Here is a 12,552-nt window from a genome sequence, read left to right on the forward strand (position 1 = left end):
CTAACGCTTGTGTTTCTCGCGAAGTTAGCATCAGAGAAGCAGGAAGTCGGTCTGTTGGCATTCAATCATCTGCGCGGAAAGTTGGCTTTTCTTTTTTTCTCGTGTAATTTCCACGTCGAGTCGCCCAAAAGCCATCAAAGTGTCCGCGATGCCACCCGGTGAGTGACTTTATGACTTTACGGCAGAAGGAGGTACGTAAAGGCGTCGCCGCAGCAAAACACTGCACTGCTGGTTTGGAAAGTGGAAGGAAAAACAATAATATAAAGTCGTGGCATGTATTTGCTTCGTTAGGTCACAAAGCAAACTGGCGCAAGGTTTCACCATTCTTTGACCCAGGTTTTCAAATACATGAGCCACTGTTGCATGCCGCATAACAATATTTCGTTTTTGTCATTTTTGTTGTTGAAATTCTACATAATGACGACTAAGTACAAAAAGGGAGGGAATCGGACGGTGTCGCCAGACATTGCTGTTACTGAACGCCACTGGGGGAAAAGAATAGAATCGCCATGTGGTTATGTGCTGTAACTTCCAACCAGGAAACACTGACTCATCTGCTATTTAAGGTCTATGATTGATGTTTTTATTGAGGAAAATCTGCATCCGCACATTTTAGTAAGAGAGCGTCCACCGAGTGCAATACAGTACATATAAATAAACTTATTAGATGCGTACTTTTATCTGCAGTACTTATCCCCGCCACACGAGGGAGCCATTTGTTTGACTTAATTCTTGGACAACGGCTGTCAGACACGGCTTCACTTGTCACGTCAGTCTTTTCGTTTGGTGGCAGCTCGTCGTTGGCGGCTAAGGTGTGACCTGATTGCTATTTGTAACGTTGGAGTCAACATACGCACACATGCTAATGGTAGCTTAGTCTGTTAGCTGCGGCCCTGTGGACTCTTAATACTCTTAAGACATCACAGCATATCACAGCAACCCCTCAGGCACCATATATATATATATATATATATATATATATATATATATATATATATATATATATATATATATATATATATATATATATATATACACACACCCCCTAGTGGTTGTGAAAGTTTCCATGATCATGAAGTCCATCACACGTGTATGAGGTGTGGTTTGTCACATTGTTGTTGCAGGTGCACAACTGAGTCTCTGTGATCGGTGTCAGTGAATGCAGCACGGATGTCCTGCACGCCGCAGCCAAACATGGCCGCACCGAGCCGTAAGTCCCAGCATGCTTTGCTCTTCAGGGATGTTCACTCTGAAACAGGAAGTGAAACCGGAGCCTTCCTTGTGCGATTGCTGCCTCCCAGCCAGAGCATGCAGCCACTCGCAAACAATCACAACGACAAAGTCGCTCACTCAATTTTTGATGAACGAGCGAACGATTCACTCAGAGTTGAGTGAATTTGCATTTGTGCGAAATGAACGGTGGGTGGTAAACAGAGTCTTTCAGGGGGTCAGTTGTTGGTGCAAAGCTAACATTCTAGCTTATTTAGCTGTGTCTATAGCACAGACAAGCTAAAAGCTTGTGCCGGCTGGGCGTGTCCTTCTAGAATCCCAGGGCAGCTCCTCTCGCCAACCCCCCCGCCCCCACCAACTCCTCCTTGGGTTACACCACCTCCTCCCATCCCATCACCATGTTAGCGTGCTAGCTGCTTCCTGGATGTGGCGTGGAAGGAGCAGAAGGAAGAAGACGATGATGATGATGATGATGAAGCACTGCATGTGTGCCAGCAGGTTAGTGAGCACGCTGCTGCTGCTGCTGATGCGTGCTAGATTCAAAGCAGGGCAGAGTGTAGGATGTTTCAGTGTCCAGGAGCTGGAGGTGACGACGTGGTCCGGTTCTGTGGGGTCGATTGCATCCTTTGATGTTCTTTAGCTTCTGTGGGGGTCATTGTTGTTCTTTGATGAGGTCAGCACATTATTGATTTTGAGGTCAAAAGTCAGTCGTCATGTGACACAGAAAAGAAAGGCGGCGCCAATTTGGCTGCATGGCGAGTGTTAAGTGTAAACAGGCTGGGGGCGGAGTCTGCTGGCAGGATCGATGGCAGCTGCGTCTTAACAGCTCGATAGCTTGGCTGCCCTCCGCTGAAGGGTTCGCTAACAGGAAGTGACTTTCACACGCTGACCACGCTTCTTCCTCTTCCTCATCACTAGAAGAACCTCCGCTCATCTTTTGTTTATTTGGTCTCACGTCACATGACACCTGAAGAACACGGGGCTGACTTCACGTCAGATCACGGTTCTGGTTCTGGATACAGTTGTGGGATTTTCTATGTGGACATAGTTGGTTCTAGTTCTGGAAGCAGTCCTGGTTCTGGACACGGTCTTGGTCTTGTGTGTGTGTGCATGCAGTAAATTGGGCCTCTAATCCATGTGACCTACTTTCCGCGTGACGACAGGAAGTGTTCCACCTTCGTCTTCGTCATCATCCTCCACTCTCCTGCGTGTTTCAGAACTCCGACATGAGATGGGGGCCAGGGCGTCGTCCCTCCCGGGTCCGGGGCCAAGTCTCGGCAGTGCGTTTGGCCCCTCCCCCACCCTGGAGAGCATCCATAGGGCTTACGAGGAGGGCGAGGAGGAGGCGGCCCGGGACTTGATCCAGCGAGCCTCTTGTGTGCAGTGCAGCGCAGGGGGGCCGTGTGTGGAGGGGGTATGTGCGCCTGCACACGCACGGACACGCACGCACACACACACACACGCACATGCACACACGCACACACACACACACACACACACACACACGCACACACACACACACACACAGCATGTTCCTAAGAGTGTGTGCACATTGCAGGAGCGTCTGCTGTGTGTAGCAGCTCAGCATGGCGATGTGGACAGTGTGCGTTACCTCCTCGAGGAGGTTCAGGTCAGTGTTCCACCAGAACCGTCCAAGCAGAACCCGGCCATGGTGGCGGCGTACTTCGGACACAGCAGTGTGGTGCAAGTTCTGCTGGATTCAATCCCAGGTGGGTGGAGCGTAGCAGATGGCAGCGCATCAGAGGACTCATGTAGGTGTGTTCAGGTGTTCGGAGCGAGCTTCTCAGCTGGATGCTGGCCACCTCGTGTCAGCAGGCCCACCTGGACGTGGTCCGCTTGCTGGTCAACTGCTACGGCGCCGACACCAAAGACTGCGCCGTCCACAGCGATGACTTTGCCGTCATCAGCGGCTTGCCGCTCTACGCCGCCGCACAAGCAGGTGACGATCACGGGGGGCTGGTCCAGATCCTGTCTGGTGTCTGACGGGTTGCTCTGACGTGTTGCAGGCAGCGAGGAGATTGCGGACTTCCTGTTACAGAATGGAGCCAGCTTCTCCTCGTACACGCTGATGGACCATCCCGCCTTCAGCACACGCCTCCTCAAACGCAGAGTGGTGGAGAGCAGCCAAGATGGAGAACAGGTTCATGACTGATGATGTCATCCAGCATAGGAAATGAACGGCTGTTGAGTGCATGACAGCATATCATAGCAATCTCCTGATGAGAATAATGCCCCCTAGTGGCCGTAGTGGCTTCTCACTCCATCATGTGATCATCATTTGTGACCCGACCTGACCCGCTTGTGCAGGCCCTCAGTGTGTGCTGGAGCGGACTACAGTTGCCCTGGCTAGAAGTGGACTGGTTTGTGGGCGTGTCCTCCCTCATCACCGACTTGGACCTGTCCTCCAACAGCCTGGCATCGTTGCCCTCCGTGCTTCCTTGGGGTCTGGTCCGCCTCCGGAACCTGGACCTGTCCAACAACCTCCTCACGGAGCTGCCGCCGGCCGCCGCCTCTCAGGAGGTCATCTGTTCCAGGTAGTCGGGTCAGAACCACTACACCAGGGGTGCTCATTAAGTCGATCGCGATCTACCGGTCGATCGCGGAGGTGGTACTGGTCGATCGCTGGTCGATCGCGGCGTGACATTAAAAAAATATCATCCCAGCATCAATGCCGTCACTTGATTGACATACAGGGCAGCCATTCAGATGACAACTGAATGTTGCCCTTCGGGCGACCAATCAAATCAAACAACGTCTCTAAGTGCAGCAGAACTTACGATGTCAGCCTATCATCCATCCCCGTTACTTGATTGACATACAGGACAACCAGTCAGATGACAACTGAATTTTGACCTTTAGGTCACCGCTCATGCGTAAACAACGATGCAAAGTGCTAAGCTAGTCGGCGAATTGCGTCAGATTTTAAGCCCTCGCTAAAGTTTATGGTCACTAAAATGAGTGAAGGAGCTGGACCAAGTAAAAAGGCAAAAACTGGACCAAGTAAAAAGGCAAAAAACATATCACTTCCATACGGATATGGAATATTATACGGATATTATGATACGGATATTAGCCATGACTGATAAACATTTGGAAGTGTGCTTGAGGCTGGCTATCAGCAGCTACTGTCCGGACTATGCATCCCTGGCTGGTTCAATTCAGTGCAAGTCATCAAAGTAAACTCAGGTAATTACAAAAAATGTTAATAGTTAATTATGTGTGTTTTGCAATATTGGCTCATTTGGTTATGTAAGGTACATCAACATACATTGTACGTACAAATAATAATAATAGATGTTTTGCATTTTTGTAGTGGGTAGATCATTTTGACTCGGTCATTTTAAAAGTAGCTCGCGTGCTGAAAAAGTGTGAGCACCCCTGCACTACACTGTCGCTCTGTATCCATGGCAACAGCATCATTCCAGTGTCATGGTACCGAGCAGGGCTCGCACTTTTATGGAATTGCACTTCTGGAAGTTGACCGAGCATGAACGTAGACTTTGATTTGACTGCCGGTCCATGTTTGGTCCAGGTTACATCAGGTCAATCTGTCCCAGAACCAGCTCAGCACTTTACCCAGCGGCCTGCTCCACCTGACCCACATCCAGAGACTGTCTGCAGCCAAGAACCGGCTGGTGTCCTTGTTTGATATTCCCGACTGTAAGTCCCGCCCCTTTATGTACGCTCCCTGGCCACTTCATTAGGTACACAGTCATCCTCCATATCATCATCATCATCCCTCTCAGCGACCAACTGGATTGGACTCCGCAAGCTGGAGGAGCTAGACGTGTCCGACAACCGTCTGACCTCGCTGCCCGTCGCCGTCATGCACGCGCTCAAATCCCTGCTCTTCCTCAATGTGTGTCGCAACAGGCTGAGCAGCTTTCCAGACCCCTGGTCCTGCCCCCTGGTGAGAAGACGGCGTCATGCCCAGCGTCAGGTTCTGTGGGCTCATTATTTGTTGGCTTCCAGAAACACTGCAAGGCCTCCTCCAACCAGATTCAGAGTCTTCCAGACAACATCTCCATCTTCTGGAAAAGTCATCTGCAGGATGTGGACTTCTCTGACAACGGTCTCAAAGAGCTGCCCTCCTACATCTTTGAGCTGGAGGTACCAGGAACCCAGCTGGAGCTGTTCATTTGTTCTTTGTTGTCGGTTTGTTTGCTTCTTAGCCCCCAGAGGGCGCTGTTGTCACGTGATAGCCATGCCTTCATTGGATCTTCATGTCTGATCTTTTCCTACAAGTTCACAGTATTTCATTTGCATCCTCCTCTTCCTCCCTGTCAGGCGCTGGTCTCGTTGAGATTGTGCGGGAATGTCATCAGCACCCTTCCGGCACCTTCTAAGTGGACATGCTCCCAGCTCAGGACACTTGACCTTTCCAGGAACCAACTGGGCAAGTACGTGCACGCGTGTGTGCGCATGTGAACCCCATCAGCTGGACTATCTTTTTTTTACGTCTTGTGTCCCACAGAGGCGAAGAGGTGCCCAAATCCAGAAGACTTTCCTTCCTGACCACATGGAGCAGAAGAGATCCAGATCCAGGTACATGGGATCATGCTGGACTGATTCTGGACTGGTCATTCCTCCTGACCCGCTTCTTGGTTCTGACCTGACCCGCTTCTTGGTTCTGACCTGACCCGCTTCTTGGTTCTGACCTGACCCACCTCTTGGTTCTGACCTGACCCACCTCTTGATTCTGACCTGACGCGCCTCTTGGTTCTGACCTTACCTGCTTCTTGGTTCTGACCTGACCCGCCTATTGGTTCTGACCTGAACCGCCTCTTGGTTCTGACCTGACCCGCCTCTTGGTTCTGACCTGACCCGCTTCGTGGTTCTGACTTGAACCGCCTCTTGATTCTGACCTGAACCGCCTCTTGGTTCTGACCTGACCCTCTTCTTGGTTCTGACCTGAACCGCCTCTTGGTTCTGACCTGACCCGCTTCTTGGTTCTGACCTGACCCGCTTCTTGGTTCTGACCTGACCCACCTCTTGGTTCTGACCTGACCCGCTTCTTGGTTCTGACCTGACCCGCTTCTTGGTTCTGACCTGACCCGCCTCTTGGTTCTGACCTGACCCTCTTCTTGGTTCTGACCTGACCCTCTTCTTGGTTCTGACCTGAACCGCCTCTTGGTTCTGACCTGACCCACCTCTTGGTTCTGACCTGACCTGCCTCTTGGTTCTGGACTGACTCGTGTCTTGGTTCTGACCCAACCTGCCTCTTGGTTCTGACCCGACCCGCCTCTTGGTTCTGGACTAACCCGCATCTTGGTTCTGACCTGACCCGCCTCTTTGTTCTGACCTGACCCGCTTCTTGGTTCTGACTCGGCAGCGTGTCCTATCGAGTTCCCGGCTTTTCTTCGGGATTCTCTGGAGGTTCTGTTCCTGAACGACAACCAGCTGGAGTGCGTCCCACAGTCTGTATGTGGTCTGAGTGGCCTCAGCGAGCTCTACCTGTCCAAGTGAGTCATGCACGGTGGTTGCCATGGCAACCTGAATTATTAGCGGTGACCTCTGTCCGACACCCAAAACAAGTTAACACTGATATTAAGGTCTGCTTCCCTTCAAAATAAAAGAGTTGAAATGACTTTATTTCATAGAAATGTCCTGTAAACGCCAATATACGGTATGCCTGTCACTATCTGCAGTTGAGTAAGTCCAATAGAGAAGTCATTCATGAGGAGAAGACGAGTTCAAAGGCCACTGTTGGCGTGAAACACACTGACTGTCAGGACCGGTGTGAGACCGGACAGAACCACATCTGCTGGCTGGGCCTGGAGTTTAGTTCCAGATGTTTGCAGCTGTTGCATAAGAGCTGCTTGCTCTCACGCTCTCCTTCTGCTGGGATCTCCTGCTGTGGCCAGCAAGTCCTAAATGTGTTGATGTGTTATCTGGCCAGTAATGGCGGCATCCGTGAGCTTCCAATAGAGCTGGGTCACCTGACTAACCTGTGGCAGCTGGACATCGAGAACCTCAACATCAGCAACGTGCCGCAGGAAGTGAGGCGAGAAGGTCCGTCTTTGTGTTTTGACGACCAATGGAGTGTCTTATCTTTTGGACCTTTATTTTGAAGTTCTAGCCTACATTGGTCCTCCATGTTTGATCTCTCAGGTCCTGCCGCAGTTCTTGCGTTCCTGCGGGCGCACCTTCGTAAGGCGGAGCCTTGTCACCTCCTGAAGATGCTCCTGATTGGTCCGCCCAGACAGGGCAAGTCTGCCCTCCTGGAGGCGCTGCAGATGGGAAAAGTGTCTGCCTTCACGCCGGCCGAGTGCAGCATCTCCACCTCCACGTGGGAGCTGGACCATCCCAACGGAGGCAAAAACAACGTGAGAGAACTCTGACCTCTGACCCGGTTAGGGTGGAGTGACTTGATGTTGTCTTCCAGAAGAAGCCTGTGGTGTTCAACGTGTGGGACGTGGGTGGTCCAGCCAGCATGTCAGCTGTCACTCAGTGTTTCTTCACCGACAGCGCCCTCTACGTGCTCACATGGAACCTCTCGCTGGGCGAGGAGGCCGTCGCTAGCCTGCAGACGTGGCTGCTCAACATCGAGGTGAGCGCACTCGGTGCCGATCAATAAATGGCCGATCTACGGCTGTCGGCTGTAGACTTGGCTCAGTCGGGCCACATTCTTGGCGGGTTCATGCAATCCGTGTCTTCACAACAACTAGCTTGTGTGTGTGCGTGTGTGTGTGTGTGCGTGTGTGTGTGTGTGTGTGTGTGTGTGTGTGTTTGTGCATGTGTGCGTGTGGTTCCTCTGCACGTCTGTCATCAGGCGCGAGCACCCAACTCGGTTGTGGTGGTCGTGGGAACACATCTGGATCTCATCGACTCAAAGTTTCGCACAGAAAGGCTGGCGACACTCAGGGCTTACATCTTGGCACTTTGCCGTTCCCCGTCGGGCGCTCGGGCCAGTGGGTACCCTGACATCAGCTGTAAACATCTGCAGTCAGTAAACATCTTAGCAATGGGGGGGTGTATAGCGCAGGGATTCCTCAGTGTGTGTGTGTGTGTGTGTGTGTGTGTGTGTGTGTGTGTGTGTGTGTGTGCGCGTGTGTGTGTGTGTGTGTGCGTGTGTGTTTGTGCGTGTGTGTGCGTGTGTGTGCGTGTGTGTGTGCGCCGCAGCGAGGTGTCAAGTAGGACACTAGAAGGTTTGGATGGGCTGAAGAAGCTCATTCACCAGGCAGCGCTCTGGATGAAAGATGGCAGCGCCTCAGCGTGCGGCAGGAAGCTGTTGGGAAGGCTGGTGAGTCTGTGGTCATTTGTGACTTTTCTTCGGAATTAAGGATAAACTACAACAATTGGCATTCCTAAAGACTTTTCCCACTCGCACCAGATCCCTCGTAGCTACCTGACCCTGCGGGAAGCCGTCATAGCGGAGAAAGGAAGACGCCACGCGGAGGGAGAAGTCCAGTTTCTCACTGAGGAGCATCTGGACCGCTTCATCCAACAAAACCCAGAAAGTGACATCAGAGACTATGAGGACCTGCAGTCTGGTACTTCTTCCCATTCCACCAATCAGTACATTGCACTGTGTCGAGCCCCGCCCCTTTAGAAACTTTACCCGTTAGGGTCATCGGTCATGACCTGCGGCACGTGGCGTCCAGCATAATGACATGCGGCCATCTTTGCATTCTTGGTCAGCTCTCAACTTCCTCATGGAGACGGGAACGCTGCTCCACTTCCCTGACACGAGCCACGGCCTGTGCACGCTCTACTTCCTGTGTCCCGTCTGGCTGTCCGAGTGCCTGCAGAGGATCATCCACCTCAAGTCCTCGCGCTGTGTCGCCAGGAACGGCGTGATCCGAACCGAAGACCTCAGGGTGAAGCGTCTCAGGAAGCGTGCCTCTGCAACAGGAAGTGAAGACGCTGACGTTGCCTTGTGCTGCAGATGCTGCTGGTCGGGACTGGATTCACTCAGCACACCGAGGAGCAGTACTTTCAATTTTTGGCCAAGTTCGAGATCGCTCTGCCCGTGGCCAACAACAGGTCTCTTGCTTCTCCACCGCTCCGCCTCGTCCATCTCGATCTGTCAGGATGTCACGCTAGCGTTAGAATGAAGATTGATGGACACGCAGTCCGTTGAGTCATGGTGTCCCAAAACTTTAGTTCATGAAGTGTATGTTGATTGGATGAAAACATCTCGACGTTCAACATGACTTTGTCCTTTCCTTGTCCGTCTTCAGCTACCTGCTGCCCCACCTCCTGCCCCCCAAGCCCGCCATGGACGTTCACTGCTTCCTGCCGCAGAGCACCAACATGCTCCAGCGCCTCTTCAAGATGAGCTTCGTCCCCGCCGGCTTCTGGGAGCGCTTCATCGCCAGGATGCTCATCAGCCTCACCGAGATGGACCGGCAGGTACCAGAACGCTCTTCTTTTCCGACGCCCATCTCGCCGGTCCGTGACGTGTCGTGTCCACGCAGTCGTTTGAGCCCAAACGCAACACACGGACTCGCTGCAGCCGGACGTCCGTGATCTACAGCTTTGGAGGGAGCCATCAGAGGAACCGTTGCAGCACCTTCAGGGTCCGGCGCAGTCAGACCATTTACTGGAGGGAGGGGCTGCTTGTCACCTTTGATGGAGGCTACCTGAGGTCGGCGCCGTGGAGGGTCAAACCCGGTCAAGCTGGGAAGGAAGTTTGGGCCAAAGGGTTCCAAGGTTGTCGTGTTTCTGCAGCGTGGAGTCTTCAGATGTCAACTGGAAGAAGAAGAAGAGCGGCGGCATCAAGATCATCTGCCAGTCAGAGACCAGGGATTTCTCGGCTATGGCCTTCATCACGGACCACGTCAACGCTCTCATTGAGCAGTGGTTTCCGGGTCGGTATGCCGGAACCGCGGACGCATTTCTGATGCTCAAAAATCCTGGCTTATTCCATCTGGTCTGTCTCAGCTCTGACGACCACCGAGAGCGACGGCAGCCTGGTCATGGAGCAATACGCCCCCTGCCCCTGGTGTGCTTCGTGGGTCCGACAGAACCAGACGGAGCTGCGGGATGGCCAGCCGGGCCAGGATGCAGACAGGGGCGGGGTTTACCTCTTCAACATGGAGGACTGTGCGCTGGCTGCCGCGGAGGAGGATCACATCGTCTGTCCTCGACACCCGGAGCAGCCCGTGCCCCTCCAGGAGCTGGTACCAGAACTCTTCATGACCGACTTCCCTGCACGGTACCATCTCACTCTCAGCCCCCAAGGGGGGGGACAAGCAGGCACATTGGGATTTAGTGGCTTCACTCCTAATGACATCATCTCTTCACATTTGGTGTCAAAGTGGTTCCGTGTCTCCGTATGTTGCAGGCTCTTTTTGGAGAAGAACCTCCTGGAATACTCTGAGGACGAGGCCAGCATCATCGGGCAGGGTGGCAGCGGTACCATCGTCTACCGGGCCCGGTACCGGGACCAGCCGGTGGCCATCAAGCGCTTTCACTTCCGGAAGTGCCGACAGCAGACGGTCACCACAGGTACTTGTTCAATTCCCCGGCTCTGGCCCCGTCCGTCGTGTATGACCTTTGACCTTGTGACAGACACCATGATGAAACACCTGCACTCAGCTGACGCATGTCGCTGCTTCTCCGAGTTCCGGCAAGAGGCCGCCATGCTGCACTCGCTGCAGCACCCGTGCGTGGTGTCGCTGGTGGGCGTGTCCATCCACCCGCTGTGCTTCGCCTTGCAGCTGGCGCCGCTTGGCAGCCTCAACTCTGTTCTGGAGGAGCGCTGCCAAGGTGTGTGATGTCACGTCACGGTAGGCGGAGCCCTAGCTGGCCTCTGCGTTCTCTTTGCAGGCTGCAGGTACGCACCCTTAGGTCACATGATCACCTTCAAGGTGGCCTACCAGATAGCGGCTGGACTGGCTTACCTCCACAGGAAGAACATCATCTTCTGTGACCTCAAGTCTGACAACATCCTGGTCTGGTCTCTTGAGGTCAGCATATGACGTCATGTGACATCCCAGCCGCGGCTTCCCGTCTTTCATGGCATGTCCACCTTCCAGGAAGAGCATCCTGTCAATGTCAAGCTGTCTGACTACGGAATCTCGCGACAGTCCTTCCATGAGGGGGCGCTGGGGGTGGAGGGCACGCCGGGCTACCAGGCCCCCGAGGTCCAACCTGGCGTCGTGTATGACGAGAAGGTACTGCTTCGGAATGATCTGGAGTGATTGTCTGATCAGGAGGAATTGTGGAAAAAATGAGGACTTCTTGTCTGATCAGAAGCACATGTTGGCTTGTAATGTCCACACAAGCCTCACTTCTCCTTGGGGGGGGGCGGGGGCGGGGGCAACAAGTCCACACAAGCCTCACTTCTCCTTGGGGGGGGGGCGGGGGCGGGGGCAACAAGTCCACACAAGCCTCACTTCTCCTCGGGGGGGCGGGGGCGGGGGCAACAAGTCCACACGAGCCTCACTTCTCCTCGGGGGGCGGGGGCGGGGGCGGGGGCGACATCTCCCATTGTTTTTATTTGGCCTGGCGCCTGTAGAAGAAGCTTGCAGAACTCCAGCTGGGCCAGGCCTGCTGCCTCCTTATCTTCATCATCCGAACTCTGTGACCACGTCCTTGGTCTAACGAGACACAGACGAGCCAGGAAGTCCTCTGACCTTCATCACATTTCCGTTTGTGGCTTCATGATGTTGACCTGGCGGTTGCTGCTGCAGGTGGACATGTTCTCATACGGCATGGTGCTGTATGAGCTGTTGTCGGGACGTCGGCCCACGCTGGGACATCGTCAGCTTCACATCTCCAAGAAGCTCTCCAAAGGAGTCAGACCGCATCTAGGAGAGCCGGAGGAGGTGCAGTTCCACTTCCTGCACGGCCTCATGATGGAATGTTGGGACACCAAGCCTGAGAAGGTGAGCTGTGTCCTCCTTCCCACCGTCACCACCATCATTTTACGTGGTGTCTTTAAACACGTCTCGTACTTCCTTGTTTGTCAGCGTCCAATGGCGTCGCAGTGCGTCAGACGCATGATGGAACCGAGCTTCGCCTGCCTTCGCTACGTTTTGCAGAGCGGCAGCCACTCGCAGCTCTTCTTGTCCTCTCTGAAGGGACACGGTGTGGTCTTCTGGGACGGGGATGGCCATGATAGGTGGGTATGGGTTTCTCACGCCCTCGTTCCCTTACCTCCCACTGAAGTACTCAGCAGTACTTTATTACCTCTGGTATTGCTGTGTAGGAACTACAGCGTGCTGAACGTGGAGAAAGGTCAGGTGGAGGTGAAGAGGATGTCGTGTCCTGGCAGCAGAGTCAGCTGCCAGATGAAGTTGTCCAACACGCTGTGGGTGGCCACTGAGGTACGTACGTACCAGCGCCACCTAC

General features: G+C 53.5%; 1 protein-coding gene across 7 annotated transcripts in view; it reads left to right on the forward strand.

Annotated features, from left to right (window-relative positions):
• Positions 1 to 12,552, forward strand: part of lrrk1 (leucine-rich repeat kinase 1) — a 15,006-nt gene continuing 2,454 nt past the window's right edge. For 2 of the 7 annotated variants that reach the window (XM_058088944.1, XM_058088947.1), the window contains exons 1-31: positions 1 to 158; positions 1,125 to 1,210; positions 2,448 to 2,644; positions 2,789 to 2,960; positions 3,017 to 3,190; positions 3,258 to 3,391; positions 3,559 to 3,785; positions 4,784 to 4,911; positions 4,998 to 5,161; positions 5,224 to 5,361; positions 5,539 to 5,651; positions 5,726 to 5,796; positions 6,584 to 6,713; positions 7,151 to 7,263; positions 7,363 to 7,577; positions 7,637 to 7,801; positions 8,024 to 8,494; positions 8,585 to 8,744; positions 8,893 to 9,071; positions 9,140 to 9,237; positions 9,435 to 9,606; positions 9,672 to 9,841; positions 9,925 to 10,064; positions 10,138 to 10,411; positions 10,541 to 10,704; positions 10,768 to 10,965; positions 11,026 to 11,165; positions 11,235 to 11,372; positions 11,892 to 12,086; positions 12,171 to 12,322; positions 12,410 to 12,527. In XM_058088944.1, the coding sequence (XP_057944927.1) occupies positions 1,171 to 1,210; positions 2,448 to 2,644; positions 2,789 to 2,960; positions 3,017 to 3,190; positions 3,258 to 3,391; positions 3,559 to 3,785; positions 4,784 to 4,911; positions 4,998 to 5,161; positions 5,224 to 5,361; positions 5,539 to 5,651; positions 5,726 to 5,796; positions 6,584 to 6,713; positions 7,151 to 7,263; positions 7,363 to 7,577; positions 7,637 to 7,801; positions 8,024 to 8,494; positions 8,585 to 8,744; positions 8,893 to 9,071; positions 9,140 to 9,237; positions 9,435 to 9,606; positions 9,672 to 9,841; positions 9,925 to 10,064; positions 10,138 to 10,411; positions 10,541 to 10,704; positions 10,768 to 10,965; positions 11,026 to 11,165; positions 11,235 to 11,372; positions 11,892 to 12,086; positions 12,171 to 12,322; positions 12,410 to 12,527 (4,950 nt within the window). In that variant the 5' untranslated portion in view covers positions 1 to 158; positions 1,125 to 1,170. Of the gene's footprint in view, positions 159 to 1,124; positions 1,211 to 1,588; positions 1,729 to 2,447; positions 2,645 to 2,788; positions 2,961 to 3,016; positions 3,191 to 3,257; positions 3,392 to 3,558; positions 3,786 to 4,783; positions 4,912 to 4,997; positions 5,162 to 5,223; positions 5,362 to 5,538; positions 5,652 to 5,725; positions 5,797 to 6,583; positions 6,714 to 7,150; positions 7,264 to 7,362; positions 7,578 to 7,636; positions 7,802 to 8,023; positions 8,495 to 8,584; positions 8,745 to 8,892; positions 9,072 to 9,139; positions 9,238 to 9,434; positions 9,607 to 9,671; positions 9,842 to 9,924; positions 10,065 to 10,137; positions 10,412 to 10,540; positions 10,705 to 10,767; positions 10,966 to 11,025; positions 11,166 to 11,234; positions 11,373 to 11,891; positions 12,087 to 12,170; positions 12,323 to 12,409; positions 12,528 to 12,552 lie in introns of those variants that run through there. The other 5 variants (XM_058088948.1, XM_058088945.1, XM_058088946.1 and 2 more) reach the window with 5 other exon arrangements.

The sequence above is a fragment of the Doryrhamphus excisus genome, chromosome 12, assembly GCF_030265055.1.
Source record: "Doryrhamphus excisus isolate RoL2022-K1 chromosome 12, RoL_Dexc_1.0, whole genome shotgun sequence".
In the NCBI taxonomy this organism is placed as follows: Eukaryota; Metazoa; Chordata; class Actinopteri; order Syngnathiformes; family Syngnathidae; genus Doryrhamphus; species Doryrhamphus excisus.